This window comes from Homalodisca vitripennis, chromosome 1, assembly GCF_021130785.1.
Source record: "Homalodisca vitripennis isolate AUS2020 chromosome 1, UT_GWSS_2.1, whole genome shotgun sequence".
NCBI classification, from domain to species: Eukaryota; Metazoa; Arthropoda; class Insecta; order Hemiptera; family Cicadellidae; genus Homalodisca; species Homalodisca vitripennis.
Window position 1 is genome coordinate 102,734,285 of NC_060207.1, and position 26,553 is coordinate 102,760,837.

Below are 26,553 nucleotides of genomic sequence, written 5' to 3' on the forward strand. Positions count from 1 at the left end.
TTTGTAATGGATAGTTTAGGTATTTATAGTCTATAATTTGGTTAAATTATTTGATTGCCATTGTGGCTGATTAATATACTGTATTTGGCCTGTTTTTATGTTTGTGTGCTCTTTGTCTCAATATCTGTGTACGTTGGTATATCTGCGGCTAGGGATAGCTTAACTCTTATCTGAGTATTCCGTGGCTGTGGGCCAGTGCTGCATTAACTACTGTGTCATATAGATTTGTGCGAATGCGTGTGTTTCTGATATTATGGATTAACCATCTACAAGTTTGGCAAATTTTAACCCATTTAGCACCAGACAAAAATATAGGTTTTGCAGAGTATAAAAAAAAACTTTGTTAATTGTTATGTTGGTGTCTTTTATAACACACCAAAATCTTCACAATTAAATTAGCTTGAAAAAAATTTTTTTAACCCTTTTAGCGTCAAGCATATTGGGCAGGTTGCATCATATAGCACCAGAGTTTCTGGTGCGTGTTGTCCCGTCGGGCGCCATGGCATAGCCGCTGGGTATGTCGAAGTAGCGCCAGAGCAATTTTACTAAATTTTATGTTAAACTAATGATTTTGTCTCTTTTTTCGTTATTAATAGGAGAACAATAACATGTAATGAAATTTTGATCTGTAAAAATTGTATACCTTTAAAAGTGTTATACTTTTTAAATTTGTTGTTGTAAATTAAGAGCTCAATAAATGCCTGAAAAAAATTTAATCAGCAAACCTCTGTATTATAGTGTAATATATTTAATTGAGAAAAACCTATGAACTTTTGGTAAAATAATACTAACAATTTACAGATTTTTATATTTACTAGCTGTTACCCGCGGCTTCGCACGCAATCTTTAGAACTCTTAAGTCCTTATATTACTCAGTAAAAGCAATTATGATGTAATATGATGGGAGTTCTATAAAAATTTTAAAACGTAAGGCATACATCAGGTTGATATTATTTAAGTTCGTGGTAAATAGTACCAGAGTAACTTAATTATTATATCATGTTTGGCACGTGGAGGAGCATTTCTGGTTCTAATTAATTATATACATAACGTCACAGCTGAATCTGTGTTAATAATTCTGCATGTAGATTATGTCAAATTGACTTAAATACACATATATATATATATATGATTTTAATATGTGTAAAAAAAAAAACCTTTGGGTCTATTATATTTTAAGAGGCATAGTTAAAAGACAACTAAGATGGGTTTTATATAAGTTATTAAATGTATGGAAAAGTTGGTTAATAATATTATATTTGACACCTAATTCTTCATAAAAAATTATCTACTTCCAATTTAAGGGGAAAATCCTTACTAAATTCGTGCAACATTTCAACATGTATGTAAGTAATAGATTTTTCATTATTGAAGTGTTGCTGTTTTTCAGAACTATAGTTCTGGGAAAGAATGGCTCTTTAAGGTATGTTAGTGTTCATTCCTCTATTCTTCTTTAAGCTGCTATAAAAATACCATATCACAATGTCGAGGGATCTAACCAATTTTTATTACCTTATGTGCAAATGTTTACAACTTTGTTCATTAAGGACGGTTTTACAACAGTGTTGTAATAGTATTTCCTAAAAGTGTTTCCAATACATTAGATGTTTTAAATTTGTCACTGCTGAAATATAGAATAAAGGTTATAGGGTAAGGTAGATATTATTTAAGTTCATGGTAAATAGTACCAGAGTAACTTAATTATTATATCATTTTTTGCACATATAGAAGCATTTCTGGTTCTAATTAATTATATACATAACGTCACGGCTGAATCTGCCTTGTCATCCCGATCAAGAAAACACAAATCTCGGAAACTTACTTCGGTCAAAAAGCGTATATTTCCAGTCCTTGTCATATATTTCAGGTCTAAGATATTTCCAGTACCATAGTAGAGTTTGTCTTGTTGTTCTAATGAAGAAAAGATATATATACCTACGTAGGACCGAGATGCCTACTTCGGTTAAAAAGTGCCTACTTAAATTCACTTACCTACTATATCACAGTTTAGCTTACCATATTGCCTCGATCAAAATACTATATACGTTCGATTATCTAGTTCTCGGAAATCAATTTTGGTCAAAATCGTGTTGATATAGTTGAGTTTGCCTTGTCCTGATGAAGAAAATACACACACAAGTAGCACTGAAAAGCCTATTACGACCTAGGGGGAATTCCTACCTACTTCTTATGTAATTTTAGTATAAGGGGGAAATCCTTATTAAGGTTATGCAACATTCCAAAATAATTGTTATTAAAGTTTTGCGTTACACTTGTTTTTTGGACTGTAGCCAGGGAAAGAATAAATTGTTGAGGCACGTTATTATTCATTTCTCTGTTTTTTCCATTAGCCATTGTTAAAATGTAATATCATAATGTCAAGGAAGCCCACCAGCTTAAAGTAGCTTATGTGAAAACATTCATAACTTATTTTGTTAAGGTTAGTTTTATAATTGTGTAATGCATTAGATGATTTGAATTCGTCACTGGCGCAATTTGCAGTAAAATATATATATTAATGTTTTATTTACTATCTGCATTACACTACCGATCAAGCACTGTTTACTTATTATTGATAAAATTTTAATGTAAACAGATGTTTCAGAAAGTTTGTCGAACTATACAACTGTCAACAGCTGTTTAGTGCCAGTTTAATTTGAATTATGAAATGTAAAAACTACAATTTTTTCTGAATTCCAAAATATTCCAGGTAACTTTTCTTAACTTTTTCTTCATAAAAACCTTCCTCGGATTTCAATGGACATTTTACAAAAAGAATTAACCGAATTGGTCCAGCCGTTCTCGAGATTTGCGCTTACTAACAAATTTTGCGATTCATTTTTGTTTATAAGATTAGTAAAAAAGTATAAAACTGACTTGTACCATAAAAACTTATGTGAAGTTAGATAAAACATTTTAGTGTGTATTGTTATTTTGATTGAATAATATATGAATGTCTATGGAGTGCTACTTGCTATAGTACATTTTACATAAAATGCCTAAATCAGTACTAGTTTTATTGATATTAGTTAATAAATGGTTGTGTACTGCATGAAAATGTTGAGAGCCTAAATAAAGGCTCTTGGCGCTTAATGTCCGAACTTGTCCAAGCCTATATATATACATGTATATAGGCTCTAGGCGTTTCACCACCAACCTAGCTTGAGCCTAAATAAAGGTTCTTTGCATTTCATGACTTAACACTCTTAACAGGTTAAGCCTATTCATAGGTTCTTGGCTCTAAAAGGGTTAAATATGTTACAATATCAGTATCATCCCTGCCACTCTCTGGCTAGCACCCTCTTTTGATCTAGCTGTTCTGAGGAGTCATGATTCTTGAGGTACTGGATCAAGATAGACAAAAATAGCCTAAAATCATAACAAAGTAAGTTAAAATCATTAAATAAGAAGTCAAATTGACTTTAGAACTTTAAAAGGTTATATTTACTCACAAGAGCCTTAGTTTGATTATGCTTTTCAAGTTTAAAATTATATTTATGTATTTCAAAGTACATATTAGAGGCTTTATGCCTCTTTATACCTGCTTTAAAGCAGGCCAAAGTATAATATTGAGTTTAAAAACTGTTAAATTCTGTTTAAAACGTTTTTAAATATCATAGGAAGGAGTCTAAAATATAAAAATATATGTTGCACCTTAGTTTTAAACAATAAAATTCTTACTACTTAGTAGTTGAACACTGTTATGAAATACATTAATTTTAAATATATATTTTTAACTGTAGTATGTAGTATATCGTATAATATTGCTAAACATAAATAATTAATATAAGTTATATATAAGATAGCACTTGCTCATTCAGCAATGTGCGGTATTATACAAATCGATAATGATATAACACAATGGTAGTACTACACATTTGTACTTTATATCAAACTAGCCGATACCCACGGCTTCGTACGCAATCTTTAGAACCGAAGTCCTTATATTACTTAGTAAAAGCACTTATGAGTAAAATGATTGTAGTAGGGATACATCAAGTAGATATTATTTAAGTTCATGATGAATATTATCACAGTTTAATTTAATTAATGTATCATGTTTTGCACGTGGAAGAGCATTTCTGGTTCAAATTAATTCATTATATTTGCAATGTCACAGCTGAGCCTGCATTATTATTTTGATCAATAAAATACAAATACACAGGTCGCGGAAACCTACTTTGGTCAAAAAGCGTCTAATTTCTAGCCTTTATCACATATTTCATGTCTAAGATATTTCCAGTACCATAGTAGAGTTTGCCTTGTCCTGATGAAAAAAAAATATATACTTACGTAGGACCGAGAAGCCTACTTCAGTTAAAAAGTGCCTACTTCAGATCGTTTTTAATTCACTTACTATGTCACATTTCAGCTTGCAATATTTCCTCGATCAAATTCTAGATAGTTCTATTATTCAGTTCTCCGAAATCTACTTTTTTCAAAATCGTCTACTATTGGCTTCTGTAATCTATTTTCAGTTTAAAATATTTCCAGGGACATGGTTTTTTTGTGTTGTTGTCCTGATGAAGAAAATTTAAAGATATGTAGGACCTATTACGGCCTAGGGAGAAGTCCTACCCATTTCCTATGTACTTTTGGTATAAGGGAGAAATCCTTATTAGGGTTACTCAACATTCAAAAATAAAAGTTTTTTGTTACGTTGAGGCATGTTAGTATTAATTCTCTGTTTTCCCATAAGCCACTGATAAAATGCCATATCACAATGTCAAGGAAGCCCACCAGTTTAAAGCAACGTATGTGAAAACATTCATAACTTTGTTCATTAAGGTTGGTTTTATAACAGTGTTTAAATAATATGTAAAATGCATTAGATGATTTAAATTCATCACTGGCGCAATCTGGAGTAAAATTTTGATATTAACCTTTTATTTACTATCTGCATTACACAACTGATCAAGCACTGTTTACTTAATATTTGATTGAATTTAAACATAAACAGATGTTTCAGCCAGTCGACATAAAACTGAAGGTGTGAACAGCTGTTTAGTGCCAGTTTAATTTGGATTATGAAAAGTAAAAAGTACATTTTTTCTGAATTTCAATACATTTCAGGTAACTTTTCTTATACTTTACTTCATATAAACCTTCCTCTTGAATCACTTTATCTATTTAAAAAAACCGCATCAAAATCCGTTGCGTAGTTTTACAGATTTAAGCATACAAAGAGACATAGGGACAGAGAAAGCGACTTTGTTTTATACTATGTAGTGATTAATGCCTCAACCTTTTCATTCGATAGATAAGTATTCTGCAAAATTTGGACAAGGCTGTAGAAGACACATTTGTTTGTGTTATATGAAATATATTATTCAATTGTAATTATTTTGATGTTACAGAGTTGTTGCATATTTCATTTATTCAAAACCTCTTATTTAAATTTAGTAAATTAGAAGTTATCCTGAGGTTTAAAACATTCACGAAAACTACTGTGCACAGTTCACTATTAAAAACCTCATGGACAATCACCAAACTTTTCGCACCAACTTATTTTTGTGTGTTATTGGTAACTTTAAATTTTTGTAGTCTTTGACTTGAAGCATTCAAGGCACTTCCTTCAAAGTAATATAAAAGAAGACAAACCATTATTTATTCTTTAAAAGGATATGATTTTCATATAGTACTGGGGTTTACCATTGCATATACATCATTTATAATTTTACGTCAGTTACGTGTCTGGCACATTTCTAAAAAAGACACTTGCTGAGTGATTGGTAGCAATGTGTGGCTATAGGTCAACCGCTATTAAAAAAACCTGCGCAGAAGCAAATTTCTGAGCAGTATCGCACAGGAGGGGACCCCTCCGGCGGGGAGTTGGGGTGGGGAGTGGAACCAGCACCTTCTTGTATCTGTTTATCAGCTGTGTGGATCGTATCTCGTTCTCACAGTTTTGTTTACACTGCAGCTACTTTACCCGTTCTATAACTATATATTTTTGTGTGTAGGCATATACAAGTGTCGAAGTCAAGCGTAAAATATTAATTAAACAGATTAATGTAGCCATAGATGTATCCAGGAAGCATTCTTGTTTTGAGGTTAGCCGTGCAATGGCAGTGGCCATTAGAGATGTGTCGTTCAGTTCAAACGGTTCAGTTAGGTGAACGAGTGATCTTGATCAGAGTGTTTCAAAAGACCCATTCACTTTGAAAGTTTTGTTCAATTTTGCCTGACAACTGAATAAATTTGATACTTTTTTCCAAATCAAGTGTTTACGTATGAAATGAAATGAAAATGGTTTATTTTCCCAAAAGTAGTACAATAAAACACATTTACGAGTACATATACACACAGTGTAACAAACCTATGCATATAGTACATACAACGCCTGAAACCACGTATCAGAGTGTAAAAATACGGAACTTATACGTAGTTTGTTATTTCTTATTATATAAACCTTGTAGTAATTCTATTTAATTCAATTAAAATTTGAAAAAGAAGAGTAGTATTAACTGGGAAGAGCCTACATGGGCCTAGGGCATGTGCTAGGCTCTGGTCGTGAATATTGGAACTCAAAATTAATTATAGAACAAATGATATTATAAGTAAAAAAATTGTAGTTTTGTAATTTTTGAGATTATTAATTAATGGTTATAGAATGTACTTTTACTCCGGCTGGATGGCAATGACAACATTGACCATGCAGGCAATTGATAAGTCATATTGATAATGATAGGTAACCGAGTATAAATCTAGTTTTGCTGCACTGGCGTATGAAGTATTAGTTATGGTAATTATAGTGAAGGACAAACCGAATAACAATAAATAGTGAGGAAGGGTTAGAAGTTCAGCGATAATAAGGGACAACAAGTCTATATAATTCTTCGCCATCTAACAATAGTAACCAATCCTTCACGCGTTTTTAAACCAGTAAAGATTAGGTAATTGAAACACATAAGCGAAGTTGTAACTCAAACACATGTTACGGCACAAAACATGAGAAATATAATACAAATTTGTTATGCTGAATGTTTTTTTAATATAGAAACTGTAATGCCGACTTGATGCGAGTATCGTGTGTTATGAGTATAAGTTGTCAACGCAAAAAGAGTATGAAAATTAGTGCATAAGTAAATAAGAATTGCTTTGATAAACAAATGTCTTATAGTCATTAGTTTTGCCTCAAAAAAAGTAATTCTGTAGAATATGTTGTACTCTTAAAGAACATTATTTTTAGTATTGTTTTCTGTTCAATAATTAATGGCTCAAGAATAGTTTTGAAAGCAGCACCATAGACTATAATACCAAATGAAAGTTGGAATTGAACGAAAGTAAAATAGGCGAGTTTAATTTCCTTATCTTTGAGTACTTCTCGTAATTGTCAACCAAGGCAAAAATGTACTTGCGGATTCTATTTTTCACAAAATTAATGTGTTTTGACATATTTACATTATGATATGATTAAAAAAAATATATTTGCAGGTATTGAATCGTGTCCAGGAGCGAAATTTCCTCTCAAACTGGATACACAACGTATAACCTTTTGTAGCAGTGCATAAGTTGAAGGTCGAATTAAGCCTATAAGATCGGTCATCGAAAAAAATTGTTATATTTGAGCCATTAGAGTTTGCCAAGTTCTGACCCACATTAGTACAGAATTCATTAAATTCGTTGGCTACTTCAAGCTTAATTTTGTCATTGAATCATTTAGTATTTGGCAAATATTTATTTAGCTGAAAAGACTTTGTTAACCTCTCTACCACTCAATTTATTTACAACCCCTCCCCCCCAAAAAAATATTTTTAAATCCCCATTAGCTCGGTCCAATTTATACAAAAAAAAATAATATTTTTAGTTGCTTTAAATATGTGCTTAAAATGTTCCTGTAATTTACATAGCGGGGTTTAAGCTCCACATTAAATGGTTGCTTTTCCACCAATTTCATTAATTTATTTCTCTCTCTTATAGCTTGGACTAAATCTGAAATAATCCAGGTTTTAGCTTTTTTGACCTAGTTTTAAATTTATTCGACATTACTGTTGTTAATAATTGATTGCCAATTAGTATTTAAAAGGCTATCACGTGGTAACATATAGCCTACGATGTGCAAGGTCGATCTGAGAGGAGGCGTTCTGTGCAGTAGTGTGCGTAATATTATTTTAATGAATCGTTAAAACTTATAGTCAGCCTGGGTATTATGAAAAGTGGTGGGAACTTAATCGGTTAAATGTATAAATGTGTTATTTATAAAAATTAATTATTTTCAAACGAGCAATGTGTCTGTTTGATGTTTAGTAATTTATTGAAACATTTGTAGAGAAATAACCTTATGATAAATCAAAGGCATATCAATCAACCATGTCCATTGTTCATAAGTATTAACATTTAAAATATTTAGTAATGTATGTAGTAACATACAATTATTTTTTTTAATCAGTTGTAATAATATATATTTACATTTACTAGATTCCTGAAACAATATATTTACTGTAAGATATGTTGCTTCTTCCTATATTCGAACCCTTTTTTGCAAGCGGATCCTTTCGTTCACTTGGTCATTCCGTTCAGTCGTTCATTTTGTTGAACACGATGACCGGTACAACACGCTCTAGCGGGAAGGCTTAGTAACTCTGTACTGACCGGTTCAACTGAACGGGTCGCACCAGTGAACGATACCGACTGAGCCGAATTAGTCAGCTGATCAAATAGAGTGAGCGCTAAGCAGTGGTGGGGATACTTGGAGGGGTGGTGGAGGGGTATTTACCCCACCCTGCGTGAAGTCAAATCAACCAAGGTTTTTTTGTTAGCGGTTTACCTATAGTATAGCAGGCTGTTGTTAACCAGTGTGAACGGTCCCATTTGGTAAGTAGGGAAGCAATATTTTGAAACGTAACTAACGTACATCCAGCCACGTGCAATGTAAAATGGCCTTTAAGCCTACAGACCACTGAAAATACAGATCAGGTCAAGGATGGTGAATTTCCCCCAAAAAACTTACCATCCTTGTCAAAACTACACAAAATTATGTAACCATACTCCACACTCTTCTGGAGTAGACCTATAATTTATTTCAACATGAACTTCTTCCTTAGGCTTATAAGCCTTATCTTTAACTGCAATTCTCTCTTGTAATATCTATCAGTCTTTAAAATTTTTCAATTTTATATTCTAATTTCTTTTCAGTATCTTTTTTCTGAATTTCTAAATTTTGACAGGATCACAGGATTTTGGACATTTGCCATCGTTATGGTTACAAAAAGAATAAAACAACATTTTGAGGATTGAAATCTATCGTCTTTGTCAGGTGGGAGGAGGTATTAGTACATTCAAAAATATAGAAAAGAAAGAAGGCAAAGTAAAGGGTTCAAACAGACCCAAAAACTGCTTGGAGTCTAGTCCAGTCATTGTCACTGCAGAGAATGCAAGTCCCGAGTGTAAGTCACATTTACGAGAAACCCAATCACACATCACACCGACACAGATGAAAGTGGGATACTAATACGAAAATTGATGTCGGCTCTATGGCACTGCGTTGTGTCATCTGAAATATTGGGTCAGGATGGTGATGGTCAGGAGGAGGAAGGGGTAAAGGCAAACCTCTTCCGGCCCTATGTTTTCATCCTAGACCTGGTTCTTTCTGTTCTTTATTTCTGTATGCACTAATACCTCCCCTACCTGACAAAGAGGATAGATTCCAATCCTCAAAACGTTGTGTTATACCTATAGTAACCATAACGATAGCAATTTCTGAAATTCTCTTATCCTGTCAAACCTTCCATCGTCAATAACAAACTTTAAACAAAGAATTCTAAATTTTGTTTCGATGTTTCTTTCCAGTGATTCAACATTTTCATTGAATTCCTTCATTTTTGAATTTAATAAACTTGTCTGTGGGTGTCTCAAATGTTTTGTCCCTTTTGTTTTGTTCATCTATATAACTATTTAAATTACTGAAATCCTTACTTTGATCATCTAACTCGTTATTTAATGAACTCTGTTTTGTTCACTAAAATTGTTGCTCAACTCTTGAAATTCCTACTAGGGCTTTCATTCTCGCTTTTTCTCAAGCTCTGGTATAGACATACAAAACAAATGGTTTTATCTAATGAGTTTTTTGGGAACAATTTTTCAATTATTCTACTATATCCCGCTTTTGAAAACCAATTTGTTGTGTATTGTGCGGTTTTTGTAAGATTTCTTTCTTAAAACATAAATTTGTAATAACAGTGATTCTATAATCAAGCAAATTTATTAGTAATACAGATGTAACAACTTTTATATAACACAACTGAACAATAAAATGGTAAATTAAACAACGCATTATAATTAAGAATACAAAATCACATCAAACTAACGTCTAAAATTATCCTGAATGCTAAAAATCGCTGACTGACAAATTGTTTTTCATAGCTGATCATTTTGTAACAGAAATTAAACATTCCATAAGTTGTTTTTTCTCTATTTGGAAAGTTATTTCAATAAGGAATTATATTTACATATGTAGATAATTAATACTTAAATTAACTCTGTTATGGACTATTTTTACTATCACCCAATAAAGATATCTACATTCTTATGGCTTTGTAAAGTAATACAGTTTGTCATGAGTAATTAAAATTAAATAAATTCAAAGTCAATAAATTAAAGATGATGAAGAAAGTCAATTTTTTGCAGCCACAACATGTTTCCAAACCAAGGTCTCTCAACTCCATCGACGGCTAATCCAATGAAAGACTTTGAAGTAACATCAGCGCCGGATGATTCCATTTCTGCTCTGGCATTCAGTCCTGCTACCTTATCACAGAACTTTCTGGTTGCTGGCAGCTGGGATAATAATGTAAGTATGCTAAGATCAACATTATTTTCTACTACATTTCATGCAAATGCCCCTCTGTTTTTATAAATTTAATAATTTACAAAGCAAAAGTTAATTAATATTGGAATATGTGACGCAATTCACTAGTGGTATTAAATCAATAATTAGTATTGAAAACATGTTTATGTTGTGATAATTATTTTGTGCTTGACAATAAACTTAAGTGAAATCACCCAGGCACTGTTATCCTAACAAATATTTGTTACTAAAAACACAATACACACACAAACACACACACACACACACATTATATATATATATATATATATATATAAAGATTTCGAAGTAGTTGAGATCAAAGTACAAACTAACAGGTCAACATTAATTGTGATAGGGATTTATAGATCTCCCAGTGGAAATGAAGATCAGTTTTTTCAAAATTCGAAGCGTTACTCACTGACCTGACTAATCATCAATACGATTACGTCTTGATGGGAGATCTCAACGTGGATGCGATGGACAGCAACCATCCATCCACCAAGCGACTAGTTGATCTGCTGAGGTCATTTGGCCTTGAACTGTCGGTCAAAACTCCAACGAGAGTGACGGCCACAACACAGTCGGCTATTGATAATATCATTACGAACATTGAAAATGTCACAGTGTCGGTGGTCAACACAGCTATCTCGGACCACTATGGCCAAGAGGCTGTCATTAGTGGAAAACAAATCGTGAGAGAACCAAAAAATATCAAAACAATAAGAGACACAAGGCCAGAAAATATCACTCTCCTCAACGCTTCCCTTTCAAAAGAAAAGTGGAATTTTCTAAATTTGTCACATCCCGTAGAGCAGCAGTTCCAAATTTTTAATGAATGTTTGAGTTTCCACCTCAACACCTGTTGCCCTACAAAAACGGTTAAAGTTTGTCCAAAGAAGGTAAACAATACTTAGATCACCAAAGGTATTCTGGTTTCGAGAGAAAAACTCAAGTTTTTCTCCGAAATAAACAAAAAATCAACCAATGAACAGTTCAAAATCTTATTTTGAAATTATAAAAAAATTTACAGAAAGGTGATCCAAGCTGCAAAAGCGTATGATGTCTCAAAATCAATTATTTCTTCAAAAAACGTTTCCAAAACTGTATGGGGCATCATTAACAATAAACATCAAGAATTTAAGCAAATCACAGTCAAAATTGGGGACACACTTGTGAGTGATGCTTCTAAGGTTACTGACGAGTTTAATGGCTTTTTTGCGTCTGTTGCTTGTGGACGGGGCCCTCTTCCATCAAAGCCACATGGGAACTCCACGCATAGACAGAGCCCAATAGCCTCAATGGCTCTGACTCCCGTAGTTGAGGAAGAGCTCGATAGAATTATTCAAGAACTCCCAGCCAAAAAATCAAATGATCTAGAATTGAGATCCATGTGGTTAATAAAAAAATGCTCAAGGCATATTGTAAAACCACTGACTCAATTCGTCAATTTGTCTTTTAACTCAGGAGTTTTTCCCTCACTCCTAAAAATTGCAAAAGTGTATCCAATTTTCAAGAAAGAAAACCCCTGTTCAATAAATAACTATCGGCCCGTCTCAATTTTGCCTCTCTTAAGCAAAATATTTGAAAAACTTTCTAGCGAGAATGCTTTACTTCTTAAATAAAAACAACCAGCTTTCTGAACACCAATTTGGATGCAGGAAAAATAAATCGACAATAGACGCAGTGGTGAGTCTGGTTGATATGGTTGTAGAGGGGCTAAAACGTCAGGATCACACATTAAGTGTGTTCCTAGACCTTTCTAAAGCATTCGACTGCGTTGACCATGAAATACTGCTTGACAGACTACAATCTCATGGCATCAGAGGCGTGCCGCTCTTATGGCTTAAATCATTTTTAAGTCAGAGAGCTCAAGTGGTTCAGATCTCAAACCAATTTTCCAAACCAATCCAACTGAGTTATGGAATTCCCCAGGGCTCTATACTCAGCCCAATCCTTTTCCTGTTGTATGTCAATGACATCCATTCATCGCTGCTGCATGGGAACATTGTGCAATATGCTGATGACACGACTCTGTTTCAGAGATAACTCACAAGAAGGTTTGGAACTACAAACCTTTGTCGATATCAACAATTGTGTTCAATATTTCAACAGCCTCAACCTTCAAACAAATTCTTCGAAATCCAACGTGCTAAATTTCGCACTGCGCCCAGTGGACTCCCAATTTGGGTCAGCTGTCATGTTGGCAGATTCCATATTGGAAGAAGTCTACTCCGCAAAATTCCTTGGAATACTCCTCGATCGAGGGTTGACATGGAATAACCACATTGACCATGTGTGTACCAAACTGTCCTCAGGAATATATGTTTTGAGGCCCGGTATTGCCCCAGTCAGGTATTGATTGCGGCATATTATGGGCTAATTCACTCTCACCTTTCCTATGGGGTGGTGTTGTGGGGGGCCTGTGCAGGCAATAAATTCCTGAGGGTGTTCAAATTACAAAAAAGAGCGATTCGTATTATCGCAAAGTTGAATTTCATAGAGTCGTGCAGGACAGCTTTCAAAAATTTGAAAATGAAACAGTTTCTACATTTTAGAAACATCTTTGTTCTGTTTGTCTAAATGTGCCCTTACCAGGGGACGTGACATAAACGGGTATGAGACTAGAGGCAGAGATAACTACCGAACTGGAAGACACAGAACGGTAGTTTATGAGCACTTACCTTCGCAGGCAGGTGTTCACTTCATCAACAGATTGCCAAATTCTATGAAAAACGCCCAAGGGGTCAAAAGCTCGTCTCAAGCGCTTTCTGGTGTCAATGGCATTCTACAGCGTTGATGAGTTTCTGGCGTTTAACTGGGAGACCGCCCAATTCGATAACTGACTCCAGCGCTATAAGTGGGTTGAAATTGGCGAAGGATGAATGAGACTGGAATGTATGAAAGATTATGTAAGTTTGAATGTGGTAGTTGTGTGGTATGAGAGTTTAAAATTTAGAAATAATTATGACGTTTGCCATACATTGTGAACAAATTGTTGCAAGCAATTAAAGATTTGATTTGATTTGATTTGATGTACTGGTCATCTCGGAACATGGGTATAAGCCGGAAACAGTATCTTTTTTCAAACTAGAAAATTACGAATTGGCAAACATTTTCTGTAGGAGACGTAACAAAGGGGGTTGGTGTGGCAATTTTTGTAAAAAGTTCTCTAAATTATTGGATTGTATCGCTCACCCAATGGCTGCAGTAACTCCTTTTTCCAGCGTTTGGATTTGATTTTAAATTTTTTATTTTCAAACAAATATTCATTTATTTTAATTGACGACTTTAATATAAATGTACTAGACCAAACCAACCCCTTAACCCAGCGGCTATGGGACATTCTAAATTCTTTTGGACTTAATTGGTCAGTGAGCTCGCCGACTAGGGTAACCGCTTTGACAAGAACAGCCATCGACAACGTATTTACTAATATCTCAAATGTCTGTTTCTGTTTTGAATGCGGCCATCTCAGACCATTTCGCGCAGGAGGTTCTTATTGACGATTGTCCGCAGGATGGAGATGGGGCATCGGAGCTCCAATACAAACGCGTTGTACGACCAAAAAATATTCATTAATTGAAAATGCATCTAGCGCTGGAATCCTGGGATTTCCTAGACGATTATAATTGCCTAGATGACATGTTTAATGGATTCAACAATAGATTCATCTTTTATCTGAATTTGTCATGTCCTTTAAAAACCAGTAGATTAAAAAAAAATGGCCAAACAGAGTACGTGGATTACTTGCAGTATTTTAACTCCAGGAAAAAAATAAAATTTTATCATTCAATTTTTATAAAAACAAAAAATGATGAGTTTAAAATATTCTTTAGGAATTATAAAAGAATTTACAAAAAAGTAATAAGAGCGGCTAAAGCCTACGAAATTGATGAAAAACTAAGGAACTGTGACAATTTCTAAAAAACTGCTTGGAAAATTATTAACCAAACCGCCAAACTAAAGTCCACAAAAAGTTTTAAATGTTCGGAAATTGTTAATGAAGATAAAATTTTTACACAGCCGGAACACATAGCGAATGAATTCAGTGCCTATTTCTCTTCGGTGTCTTCTGCTCCGTTTTGTGGGAGGTCCGGCTGCGGTACGGGTCGAAATCCGGAACCGCTGACATCCATGGTCGTTGCCCCTGTTGACGAGGATGAGGTGGCCTGCATCATACAGAGATTGAAATCAAAAAAGTCGACCGACATAAATGGTGTCTCAATGCGGTTGCTCAAGTTATGCTTTCAGCATGTATTTACACCACTAACCAAATTAATAAACTTTTCTTTCAGTCAAGGCTCTTTCCCTTCAATTTTAAAGACAAAATTAACACAGATCTTTAAGAAAGATGATTCCAGGCAAATGAGCAATTACCGGCCGATTTCAATCCTGCCGGTATTTAGTAAAGTCTTTGAGGCTGCCTTCCTGATTTGGCTAAATACATTTTTGGAGCGTTTTGAGATTTTGAGTCCAAATCAGTTTGGATTTTGGAACTGATGCTGCGCAAGTGTTCGTGGAAAGCATTCTGAAAGACACCAAGGAAATATTCCAATTGTACTCTAGAGCTGCTGCCATACCGATGGAGCAGACTCAAGACGATTTACATGCAATAGCCAACGCTCGGCAGTGTCACATCTGTGGCAAGTCATTCAACGATCCCGATGATTACGAAGTTCGCGATCACGATCATCTAACTGGCAAATTCAGAGGTATGGAACACAACTCTTGCAACCTCAACTACAAGAAACCACATTTCCTGCCGGTGTTTGTTCACAACCTGAGCAGATACGACACCCACCTGTTCATAAAGATGTTTGGGCTCAATAACGAAACCATCAAGGTAATAGCAAACAACGAGGAACTTTACATCTCCTACTGTCGAGGTTGAGCGTGGAGTGAAAATACGGTTCCTGGACTCGTTGAGATTCATGGGAAGCAGTCTAGACAAACTAGCAAAGAAGTTGTCTCCCGATCAATTCAGACACACTTCCAAATTCTCTGACGGAGAGAAACGAACTGTTACTTAAAAAGGGTGTCTATCCCTACGACTAAATGGACAGTATGGAGAAATTTGAACATTCGTCCCTGCCCGCTCAGAACGACTTTTACAACAAGCTGAACAATGCTCACGTAAAGCCCGAATACTACCGACATGCGGTAAACGTGTGGAACACCTTTGACGTTCAGAATATGAAAGAATATGCTGTACAACCAAACAGACGTACTACTACTGGCGGACGTCATGGAGAACTTCCGCGACGTTTGCATGCAGACGTACCAGCTCGACCCTGCTTGGTACCACGCAGCTCCCGGACTCGCGTGGAGTGCGATGGTCAAGACCACCGGCATCAAACTCGATCTGCTTACTGATTACAACATGATTCTGATGATCGGAAAGGGCATTCGAGCGGAGTGTCACAGTGCTCTAATCGGTACGCTGCAGCCAACAACTCGTACATGGAAGATTTCGATGAGGAGCAACCGACTTCCTATCTGACGTACTTGGGCGCTAATAACCTCTACGGTTGGCCATGAGTCAGTACCAAAACCAACTTTGACGTTACAAAAGCTCCGGACGATTCACCAACTGGCTATATTCTAGAAGTCGACTTGGCGTATCTGAAGAAACTGCACAACTTGCACTCTGACTTTCCTCTTGCACCGGAACGTCGAGTACCGCCGGGGTCGAAAGTTGAGAAACTCCTCACCAAACTGTTTGAAAAAGAAAAATATGTTGTCCACTACAGGAATCTAAAACAGTATTTGTCGCTCGGAATGAAACTTATGAAAGTCCACAGAGTGCTGAGCTTCAGTCAATTAGCCTGGTTCAAGCCCTACATCGACTTGAACACCCAGATGCGTACGCAAGCCAGGAACGAGTTTGAGAAAGATTTCTTCAAGCTCATGAATAACAGCGTTTTCGGCAAAACAATGGAAAACAACCGGAACAGAGTGGACATCCGACTAGCCACAAAAAACGAACAAGTTGACAAGTGGACCGCTCAACTAAACTTCAAGAGCAGGACGATAGTACCGAACAGTCGGCGTCCGCGTCTATAACCGCGTCCTCCAAAGCCGTCATAGCTTCACCGCTGTTGTCCATTTCGACACTGTCGGCTGTACAGACACCGATCAACGCGAACCACACGTCCCGGAAGCGTATTTAGAAACAAAGGACAACAGTCCTGTCCGGCGCGGTGTCAATGGAACAGGGTGCCAGGACTTATGATTGTGCAACTTGTCACCGTCCAAAGCGACAACGTGGACGACATGAAAAAACAATCAAATGGCGGAATGTCCGGCAGTACTACACACAACGTTTTGTCATTAGGACCGACAATGGACACGGCTGCCGTGAGTAAGGAACGGCTTTCACGTTGAACGATGATATATGCAATTATTTTTTAAACGAAATATCACCGTTTTTCCATTAACGATGATATATGCAAATATTTTTTTAAACGACATATCACCGTTTTTGCATTAACGATGATATACGCAAATATTTTTTAAAACAACATATCACCGTTTATTGAACTGCGTCTTGTCATTTGCAAATTTATTTGGATTACTGTAATACGCTATACATAACGTACATGTGCAATATTTAATAATTAGTAATATAGTGGTACATTATTCAAGATGTCGCCAATACAACGCCAAACCAAATACGCCAAAATAAAATCGAAAACGTGTTGATCAAGAAAATAAAGTCTGAGCCAAATATACCACCAGAACCTATCGTCAAATTTCCAACTGCGGAAGAGGCCAAGCCAAACGCTTTGCCCGACAAGAATTTCACATACGGTACAAGGACACCTAACACGTTTCGTATACAGTCACCACTCGCGTCTTGTTACCTGAACCACCGCGCACCAGACTGTCACCGTCCACTGCGCGTGTGCTACTGCTGACTCACACCGCGTTGTGTGTAACTCGGGCAGCGCTGCACTTCGCGCACACGTGTCTACCGCTGCCGCCGCCGTGTGTCGCTCCGCTTTGTGTAATCGACTGACGTGTCTGTTCTGTTACCGCTACCACGGTTACCGTGTCTGCATTGCTGTGTACAAGTGTGTGTCGACACGTGGTTGCTCTCAATGCCGGTCAAAGGTCAGGCTACTCGCAATTCCCGCAGTGACCTTTGAACTCATCCTTCTCGTCCCTCCTCAAGCGTTGCAGAAAATACGCTTCCATACCACTATTACCCACATTTGCTATCACCAGACTGCGGGACATTATATAGGTACTCCAGGAGCGACTTTCCTCTGCTGTTTGTGTAGGTACTGCCCCACACCTCATTGTGTGAATTAGCATCACAGTCAATCACCAACTCCAAACCACTCCTCCCAACATAGTGTACCAAGGTAGTCATCTCTCTGGAGGGCGTGGAATCCACATCATCATATGGGAGATATGATGATGTAACTAACGGGGTTCGTCCAATCAGCCTGCCTGTGGAAAGATCATTGGAACAAAATTCCAGAACAGGAATGCTGTTCACCTTGTTGCTTACAACAATACAAACTCATTGGCATTATTAACATGGGCAGTAACAATTTCGACTCCTGCCATGGAAAGCCCTGATATTATACCTTTACAAATCCAGGGTTCCTGTATCAGAGCCACATGAAATTCTTCTGCCAAAAATATCTGCAGAATACACCTGAAGAAGCTTTGCTGTGCTGCAGATTGACCTGCAGGACCTTGATTCTCATGATTAGTTGTAACACCTCGCGTCCTCAGCTGGTCTACTTGACCTCTACATTAACACCACCAACTGCTGAATCTTCGTCGATGGTAGTTTAGGGTGATGAACAGGGAGAGAAACACCCAAAACCAAACTGCCAGATGCAGCTTTCTGCTGTAACCTTTCCAGATCATGATCTGTTGGGTTCTTGATTTCAGGATCGATGAGTAACGAGGAAATAAAAGGTCCGCCCAGTCAGAGGCCCACATGACCAGGTAAGGCTATTTACGCTTGGGAGAGCGCCCAACCCCTAAGGGCTCCATTCATGATGTACTACCCTTGCGTCATGCATCCCTTAGGTACGGGTCGCCTCAGATTGTGGGATTGGGGGGTCCTCAGTCACGCAAAAGCAGTGTGTGGTACGATTCCATACGGAACAGTCGAGACTGGTCATGAGCGACCTGTCACCACTACTGCGCGGCGCCGAGGGCAACCACCATGTAGAGTACACAATCGGGCCACTAGCCTAGATCCTGGGTTTCAGTCGAAAGCAGGGCCACCTCTTGATAGATGCTTAACTAGCGTTTTCCGAGATCAACCATTGGTTGGAATCGGATCCCCCTTTGGTCTTGAGTTGCAACTAGTGTCACCCCTTGAGGGGTTCTTTCATTGGGAATCACCTGAACTAAGGACAGCCCATCCCCTAGACTCCAACCATGGAGTTAGCAGTTGTTCAATTTTCAACGACACTGACCACCGTTGTAGTGACAGTCATTCAAAATTGAACGTTGCCAAATGAATAATTTGTTATAACATCAAATTTAGCGACGATATTTACGAATATAAATATACGAAGAGTTGTTTTCTCATCACAAAACATCTTTTTATTCTTATTTACCCTTTTAAACAGCTGTTCTTTGTGATCGTGTTTAGTTGCTGTTCTTGTCTGTTAACCGATTACAATTACTGTGTCCTCATTTAAGTTAGTAAAACATTTATTTCTATGGTTGAATTTGATTAATTGCGTGAAGAATGATTAACAAAGTAGATTACTTGTGTGAGTGACAAAATATTATTGTATCATTGTTTATTTTTATTTCCAATGTAAGTGTTGGTGTTTTGCCGGTGAGTGTATGAAAGAATTATTTTGAACCGAACCCGTTTAGAAATGGGCCTAAATTGGTGTTCATTTTCAAAGCATGTCTACTACTTTTTTTTCTTGTCATACTTTACTGCAATCAATTATTAGCTATTTATTGTGTGATAGAGAACTTTAGAGATAGGTCAAGTGAACTATGAGATATACTAGTCAGTGACAATGAATTAGATTCAGACAGTGACATTGATAGTGTTGGTAGTCATCTTCCATCTGATGATGAAAATTTCTTCTTAGAATTTTCTTCTGGTAGTGAATATAACTTTACTCCTCAATTTGAGTTTGATTCTGATGACTCCAGGTACACAATAGGCCTATACAACAGATTCTTGGGTCTGAATCACAAGTTGATGTAGGCCTACTTTTACATATTTTCTTGCCACAAGGAAATCATACACCAGACCATCCCATCAAAAGTTGAACAACGTTTATTTCACCTGTAAATGTTGTGTGGATAAGAGTTTATCCTCATGAACCCATACAAAACTTGGAAGAAAAATTCACGAAAAGAAACTCCGGAGGTAGGGATTGTCCTATAAGTCACGAACCAATGGAGTACTTAAAGTTATTTGTAGGCGAAGACATGATCAATGTCATGGTTAAAGAAACAAATATGCTGCAAAAACATATGTGTGCATGTGGTTATCTGGGAAAATGAAAGAACATTCTAGGCTTGAGACTTAATATACCGTTATGATTGAGGGAATGAAGTAGTTTTTATAGTAATAAATATGGCATTGACCTCACGGAAGAAATTGCCAATTATTGGTCCCAAGACTCAGCTGACTATTCCTTGGTATGATAAGGTCATGCCCTTGCGTAGATTGCAAGCAATTCTTACCATCATCTATGATTCATGATCAATCTAATATACTAACGGTCCATCAAAAGAAGCCAACCAGGCTATTATGACCCATGGATAAGATCAAACCATTTTGGGACGTACCTATTCCGCCTTCAAAAGGCACCCTACTAAAATCTTAGCAATTACGAGAGAATGGTAGGGTTGAAAAACAGGTGCTTGTTTATCCAGCATGTGCCCAATAAAAGGCATGCATGCTATGGTATAAAAAGTTTGAGTTGGTTGAATCAAAAAAATATTACGTTATTCACTCTGTACTCAGGTAAAGATTATTTCCTCAGGGTAGGCGACAGATTTACTCACAGAGTTGTGTAGAGAGGTCAATGCTTGAATAAAGGTTATCATGTTTTTACAAATAAGTTTTATACAAAGTTGCCTGTAGCACAAACCTTGTTATAACACAACAGATTTGTGGTAGGCACAACAGACAAAAATAGAAAGGAGTTATCAAAAAGTGTGCTCAACACGAAGCTTGGTTCACAAGAATCTGTATATTTCAGAAAGAGACCAGTGCCTTTGACTGGCTAAAAGCAAAAGCCCACCTGAAAACCAGTATATACTTGTTTTTGTCTGGTTATCATGCTCAAGACAGAGAAATTACTAGAAGTGGCTAAAAAGCTTACCCTCATTGATCATTATAACAAGCTGATAAGGAGGAGTTGATACCAAAGACAAGTCTATCACCTAGGCCTATCAAAAGGTTGGAAAACAAAATTCTTCAATATTTTGGATATGTGTACACAAAATTCCTATTATAGTATAGTGTTCCCAATACACTCAACAATCTCCAAAGTCAAAAAAAGTATATTGTTGCAGATTGTTCACTCCTTAACACATTCACTGCGGGTGACGAGCATGCTCGTCATGCGAAAATGGCGCGCAGGGCGGTGGACGAGCGGCAGCTGCTTTCATATTGCCTCAGTTTGAGCTGAGTAGTTGCCCGGGAAGGCTGTAACACTCATAGCGAGGTGTGCCTGTTTCGGTGAGTCAGTTGGTGTGATTCGTCGCCGGTTCGCCATTTTCGTTTGTTGTGTATGCTTTGCGATATTATGTGAGTGGATTATAGTGTCTGTTGACTGTGTAAGTGTATGTACTCATAATGGAGGAAGACGATAATGTTATTGACGATAATTTTTCATCTGATGAAGACAATGAGTCGAGTTCGAACAGTTCTAGGGACGGTGAAGGCGGCGTCTCCCACCCCCAGTGGGCCATCCTACCCCAATACGCGTAATTGATGTACTATCTACGTGTCATTCATGTACTATATACATGTAATTCGCGAGTGTTTGTGCCGAAACCTAGTGCACTGCGAGCACATACAACACGGGGACCGGCACCCAGTGCGGATGACGAGCAGACTCGGCACGGACATGATGTTACCCGTTCTGGCCAACGAAGCTTCCGGGATACCTTGGACAACCCTTTCGGCTATCCTGACTCCGTTTTGGGTAAGTAAACAAAAAAAAATTCCCGCATTTTCTGTCACCGGTAATTTTGTCATTCACAGTTAATGTGTTAACAGGCACTGTAGCTCCGTTGCACTTCAACATTTATCTCTTTCTCCAGGTGGTAATCACAAACTTGAACATCTTTCAGGGAAAAAAAACAAGGTTTTGCTGTGTCTGTCCTCCCAAAATAAATAAAAGATCACATTGGTGGTGTCCTGGTGGGAATTCAGCTGTACATAAAAGGAAGGTGAACTGGAGCTAATTTCAATACTCAAATAGAATTAACTCTTCCTACCAAAGCAAGATATGTGTAGAAAACTCGGTTGCTCTACCGTGCTTAGAGATCATGTCAGAAACATCATAGTGTACTCAATTGTGCACCTGATGAGACAATGAAACTACCACTTCACCTATTTATAGGTGTATCTGATGTCAAAACGATGTAAAGGTTCGTTTTGAGCTCCTTCGTCACTTTTTTGGGCACGCCCAACTTTCTTTAAATTTCCTAAGACAATCATGGATGGCTTCATATTCCAGGAGTGAAGTCTGAGACACCATAAGATACCAGATACTGCAATAAAAAGGTGAACTGGAGCTAAATTCAACATTTAAATCTACCCTTCCTACCTACATTACAAAGTTTGAATTGTCATCTGCCAATAAAGGGAAAGTGGTGTGCAAATCTGATTTGAATGGAGTATAATTTGTTCATACTATCTTTTCAAACATAGATGAGCCTTCTGGATTTCCCAACATAATTCAGCCACCTGGTCTTAGAAAGCTTATAAAGGCATACCTGTATAAAAACACAAGCTCTTTTGTAAAGATGAGTTCAAAGATTTGGTCTGACCTCCCCTACCAGCAGCCTTCAAGAAACCAGTGACAATGACTGATCCAAATGCTGAATATATATATTCAAGATCTTTATTGGCAAAAAACAATGTTACAAACCAGACTTCAAAAGATTCACCTCAAACTAAATGGCATTTAAAAATTTCTCTTCAGTTACACAAAGGAATTAAAAACAGCATAGTTACACAAAGTAGTATTAATCTTATTTAAATATTAATATATATATATTAGATACTAGGTATTAAGTGCTGTAATGGAATTAAGTACTTTCAGTTACAATAATATATGTTTGAAATGCTGTACTAGTTTTTCTTGATAATAAAGCGTTCTGGACTTTTCTACAATAACTATTGAAATACAAACTGCTGTAATAGTGTCAAGCATCCATACATAATAATAGTAATTTTTATTATTTACAAGTAAGTTTATTAATAAAATTACCTATATAACAATTATTTAGGTACGTTGCTGGGAAGTGGAACAAACTGGAAAAACAATTCCCAAGTCGATGCAGACGATGCAGGGTCCCATACTGGATGTTTGTTGGAGTGATGTAAGTATTTTTACTACGGGAATCTCTTTTTAAAAATTACATTTTTCTTTAAAAAAATAAAAATAATTTTTTTATGATTCTATAGTGTAACATAGAAAAACCATAACATATCTTACAAAAGTTCTTTTTATCAGTGTGGAAAATTTATTCGAAGTGATTATCTAACAGTGATTATCAAAAATATTTTGGATGCAATATATGTTAAGCAAAATACAAATAAATTATTTGTATTTCAAGAAATCCAAGAAACTAATAGGATTAGACAGCAGTTTACTGTAAAAAATTTGGATGTTGGCACAAAAGCGGGTGCCATGTTACTGCTGCTACAAGTTTGATTTCTTCCTAATCAGTTAAAATCTGAAAGATAGTTGTGGTAGAAATATTTTATATACCCTTGTAGGGGAGGAAACATGGTGACTCATCTACTGACGATTTATGATACCTCGGTGTGCAACAAGTGAAAGTAAATAAAACCTTTCTTGGTAGAGGATCTTTTTATATTCTAAAAAGAAGGTGAAGTTAGCTATCAGATTTTTAATTTCCAAGATTACAATGGTGGTCCATTAAAAAAACTATCCTGTATACTCTATAAGCCCATATAAAATATATAACTATGGTATTTCACCTCAAAAGATGTTTTTAATTAATTTATTATTTAATGTTTAGTATTAATTTTACTATTCACAATGATTTAGATGATCAATATTTATCTTTCATTTCTTTAGAAATATGCCATTTATACTCTACCTATTACAGCTGTGAGTGTCCTCACAATAATTGTGAAAATGGCAACAAACATCAATTAACTTCAATTAAAGAAAGAATGATATGTTGTATAGGTATGCTAACCAGGAACATTAAAATATGATAAGTTAGATCAGGAAATTCACAGACTGTTTAGTGTTGCTGTATAACAGACAATAGGACAACTACATTTTCGTGGCGAGACTGTCTCATCATGGCATCACGGATTGTATTACTGTTATTTGAGCTAGTTAACACTTGACATGTCATAATAATATGTTATTAACTATTTTAATGGTTTCTTATCTTTCTTATCAACCATTTTAAATGTAACATAACTAATACTACTCTTGCCAAATTTAATGTGGCTAATAAAGTGGGATAAACAGCTAGTATTGTATGTGTGTGCTGTATACAATGGCACAGAAGTTTTGATGGCTTCATCTGATAGATGGTCAAGTTTTGAGATCCAGCCAGTAATCAGACCGTACTAGTAGCAGCCCACGGCATTTCCGTTTGGTCTTGCCACTTTGACAAGGTCCAGACCTAATCCTGAATCATGATATCTAATATTGTATGTGTGTATTGTGTAGGATGGAACCAAAGTTTTGATGGCTTCATGTGACAAGATGGTCAAGTGCTGGGATCTGGCCAGTAATCAGACTGTACAAGTAGCAGCCCATGATGCACCCGTCAAGACTTGCCACTTTGTCAAGGGCCAAACATACTCCTGCATTATGACAGGATCATGGGACAAAACACTCAAGGTAGGCTTTTTAAACAGTTTTAAAAATCAATACTGTTCACTTAGATGTCTTTTGTTTCAAAGTAATTTGATACAAAGTCAAAGTCAGAATCTCTTTATTTACAATTTTCGTAGAGAAATGTATTGGCGTCAAAATATACGAGGGCCATCCGGAAAGTAGTACCCGTTTCCGCCGCGTGAGGCGCTGACGACGCGAGTAGCCGCCGGTCAAGGTCAGATCACTTCAGTGGCTTGTCTGCCTTCTCTGTTACAAGTTCTGTGACGCTAGCATTGCCTGTGTTGTTTCTGTGGCAGTTCATAATGTTTAAAAAAATTGAAAACTCCGCCAGTTGTGAAGTGAGGGCTGTAATAAAATTTCTCAACGCAAGAAACGTTCGACCTTGTGTTATTCATCGCCAATTAAAGGAAGTGTATGGAGACAATGTGATGGAAGAGTCATCTGTTCGGCGCTGGTGTCGTAATTTCAACTTGGGGAGGGGGAACACACACGACGATGAGCGTTCAGGGAGACCATCTGTCATTACAGATCAACTGCTGAGGTCAGTAGACGAATTCGTGAGGAACGATCGGCGCGTCACAATTGATGACATCTGTGAACATTTCCCTAATGTTTCTCGAACAATTGTTCATGAAATTGTCAAAGACCATCTGCATTATTCAAAAATTTGTGCAAGGTGGTTCCCTCGCATGCTCACAGATGAGCACAAAACCAAGCGTATGGCTGCTGCATTCACATTTTTGGAACGTTATTCTGATGAAGCAGACACGTTCTTGAATCGCATAGTTACCGGTGATGAAACGTGGGTTTGTTATGCTTCACCTGAGAGTAAACGACAGTCAATGGAGTGGCATCATACTCATTCACCAAAGAAACCAAAAAAATTCAAGACTGTTCTGTCCACCAGGAAACTTATGGCAACCATTTTCTGGGATCGACGTGGTGTACTGCTTATTGATTTTATGGCCCGTGGAGACACTATTAACGCTAATGCGTATTGTGAAACATTAAAGAAATTACGGCGGGCAATACAAAATCGACGGAGAGGTCTATTGTCTGATGGCGTCATTCTCCTCCATGACAATGCCAGGCCTCATGCAGCGGGGGTAACACAACAGCTTCTGCAGCAATTCAATTGGGAAATTTTCGACCATCCACCGTATAGCCCGGACTTGGCCCCTTCAGATTTTCATCTCTTTACAAAACTTAAAGAGTTTTTGGCGGGAAAAAGATTTGACAGCGATGAAGAACTTAAAGAAGGCATGACTACTTATTTCAATCGGCTGGCGGCGGAGGAATATGACGCTGGAATACAAAAACTCGTCACACGTTATGACAAATGCTTAAATTTGCTTGGAGATTATGTGGAGAAGTAGTTTAAGGTATGCTCTTTTAAATAAAAATGTTTATATTTGTTAATATTTACTTCTGTGTCTTTATTTCACAAACGGGTACTACTTTCCGGATGGCCCTCGTACAGTGTTAAAGTTACATTTGTACAGAATATAAGTTAGAGTTGAGCAGTCTTGATGTCTAAGTTGGTCATGTTTCATGTAGATATTCTTCCAGTGTGTAGTACGGCCTGGTCACCAGCTATCTGTGCAGTGCCATCTTCAGGTTCTTCCCCTTCTGAGTCTTTATCTCGGTTGGCAGCAGGTTGTAAACCTTGCA

The 26,553-nt window shown here is 36.8% G+C and overlaps 1 protein-coding gene across 1 annotated transcript in view; it reads left to right on the forward strand.

Annotated features, from left to right (window-relative positions):
* LOC124368152 (protein Rae1) overlaps positions 1–26,553 on the forward strand; it is a 70,618-nt gene that overhangs the window by 7,438 nt on the left and 36,627 nt on the right. Inside the window, exons 2-4 of the mRNA XM_046825429.1 lie at positions 10,630–10,792; positions 23,282–23,374; positions 24,712–24,885. Coding sequence (XP_046681385.1) covers positions 10,637–10,792; positions 23,282–23,374; positions 24,712–24,885 — 423 coding nt within the window. The 5' untranslated portion in view covers positions 10,630–10,636. The remainder of the gene's footprint in view (positions 1–10,629; positions 10,793–23,281; positions 23,375–24,711; positions 24,886–26,553) is intronic.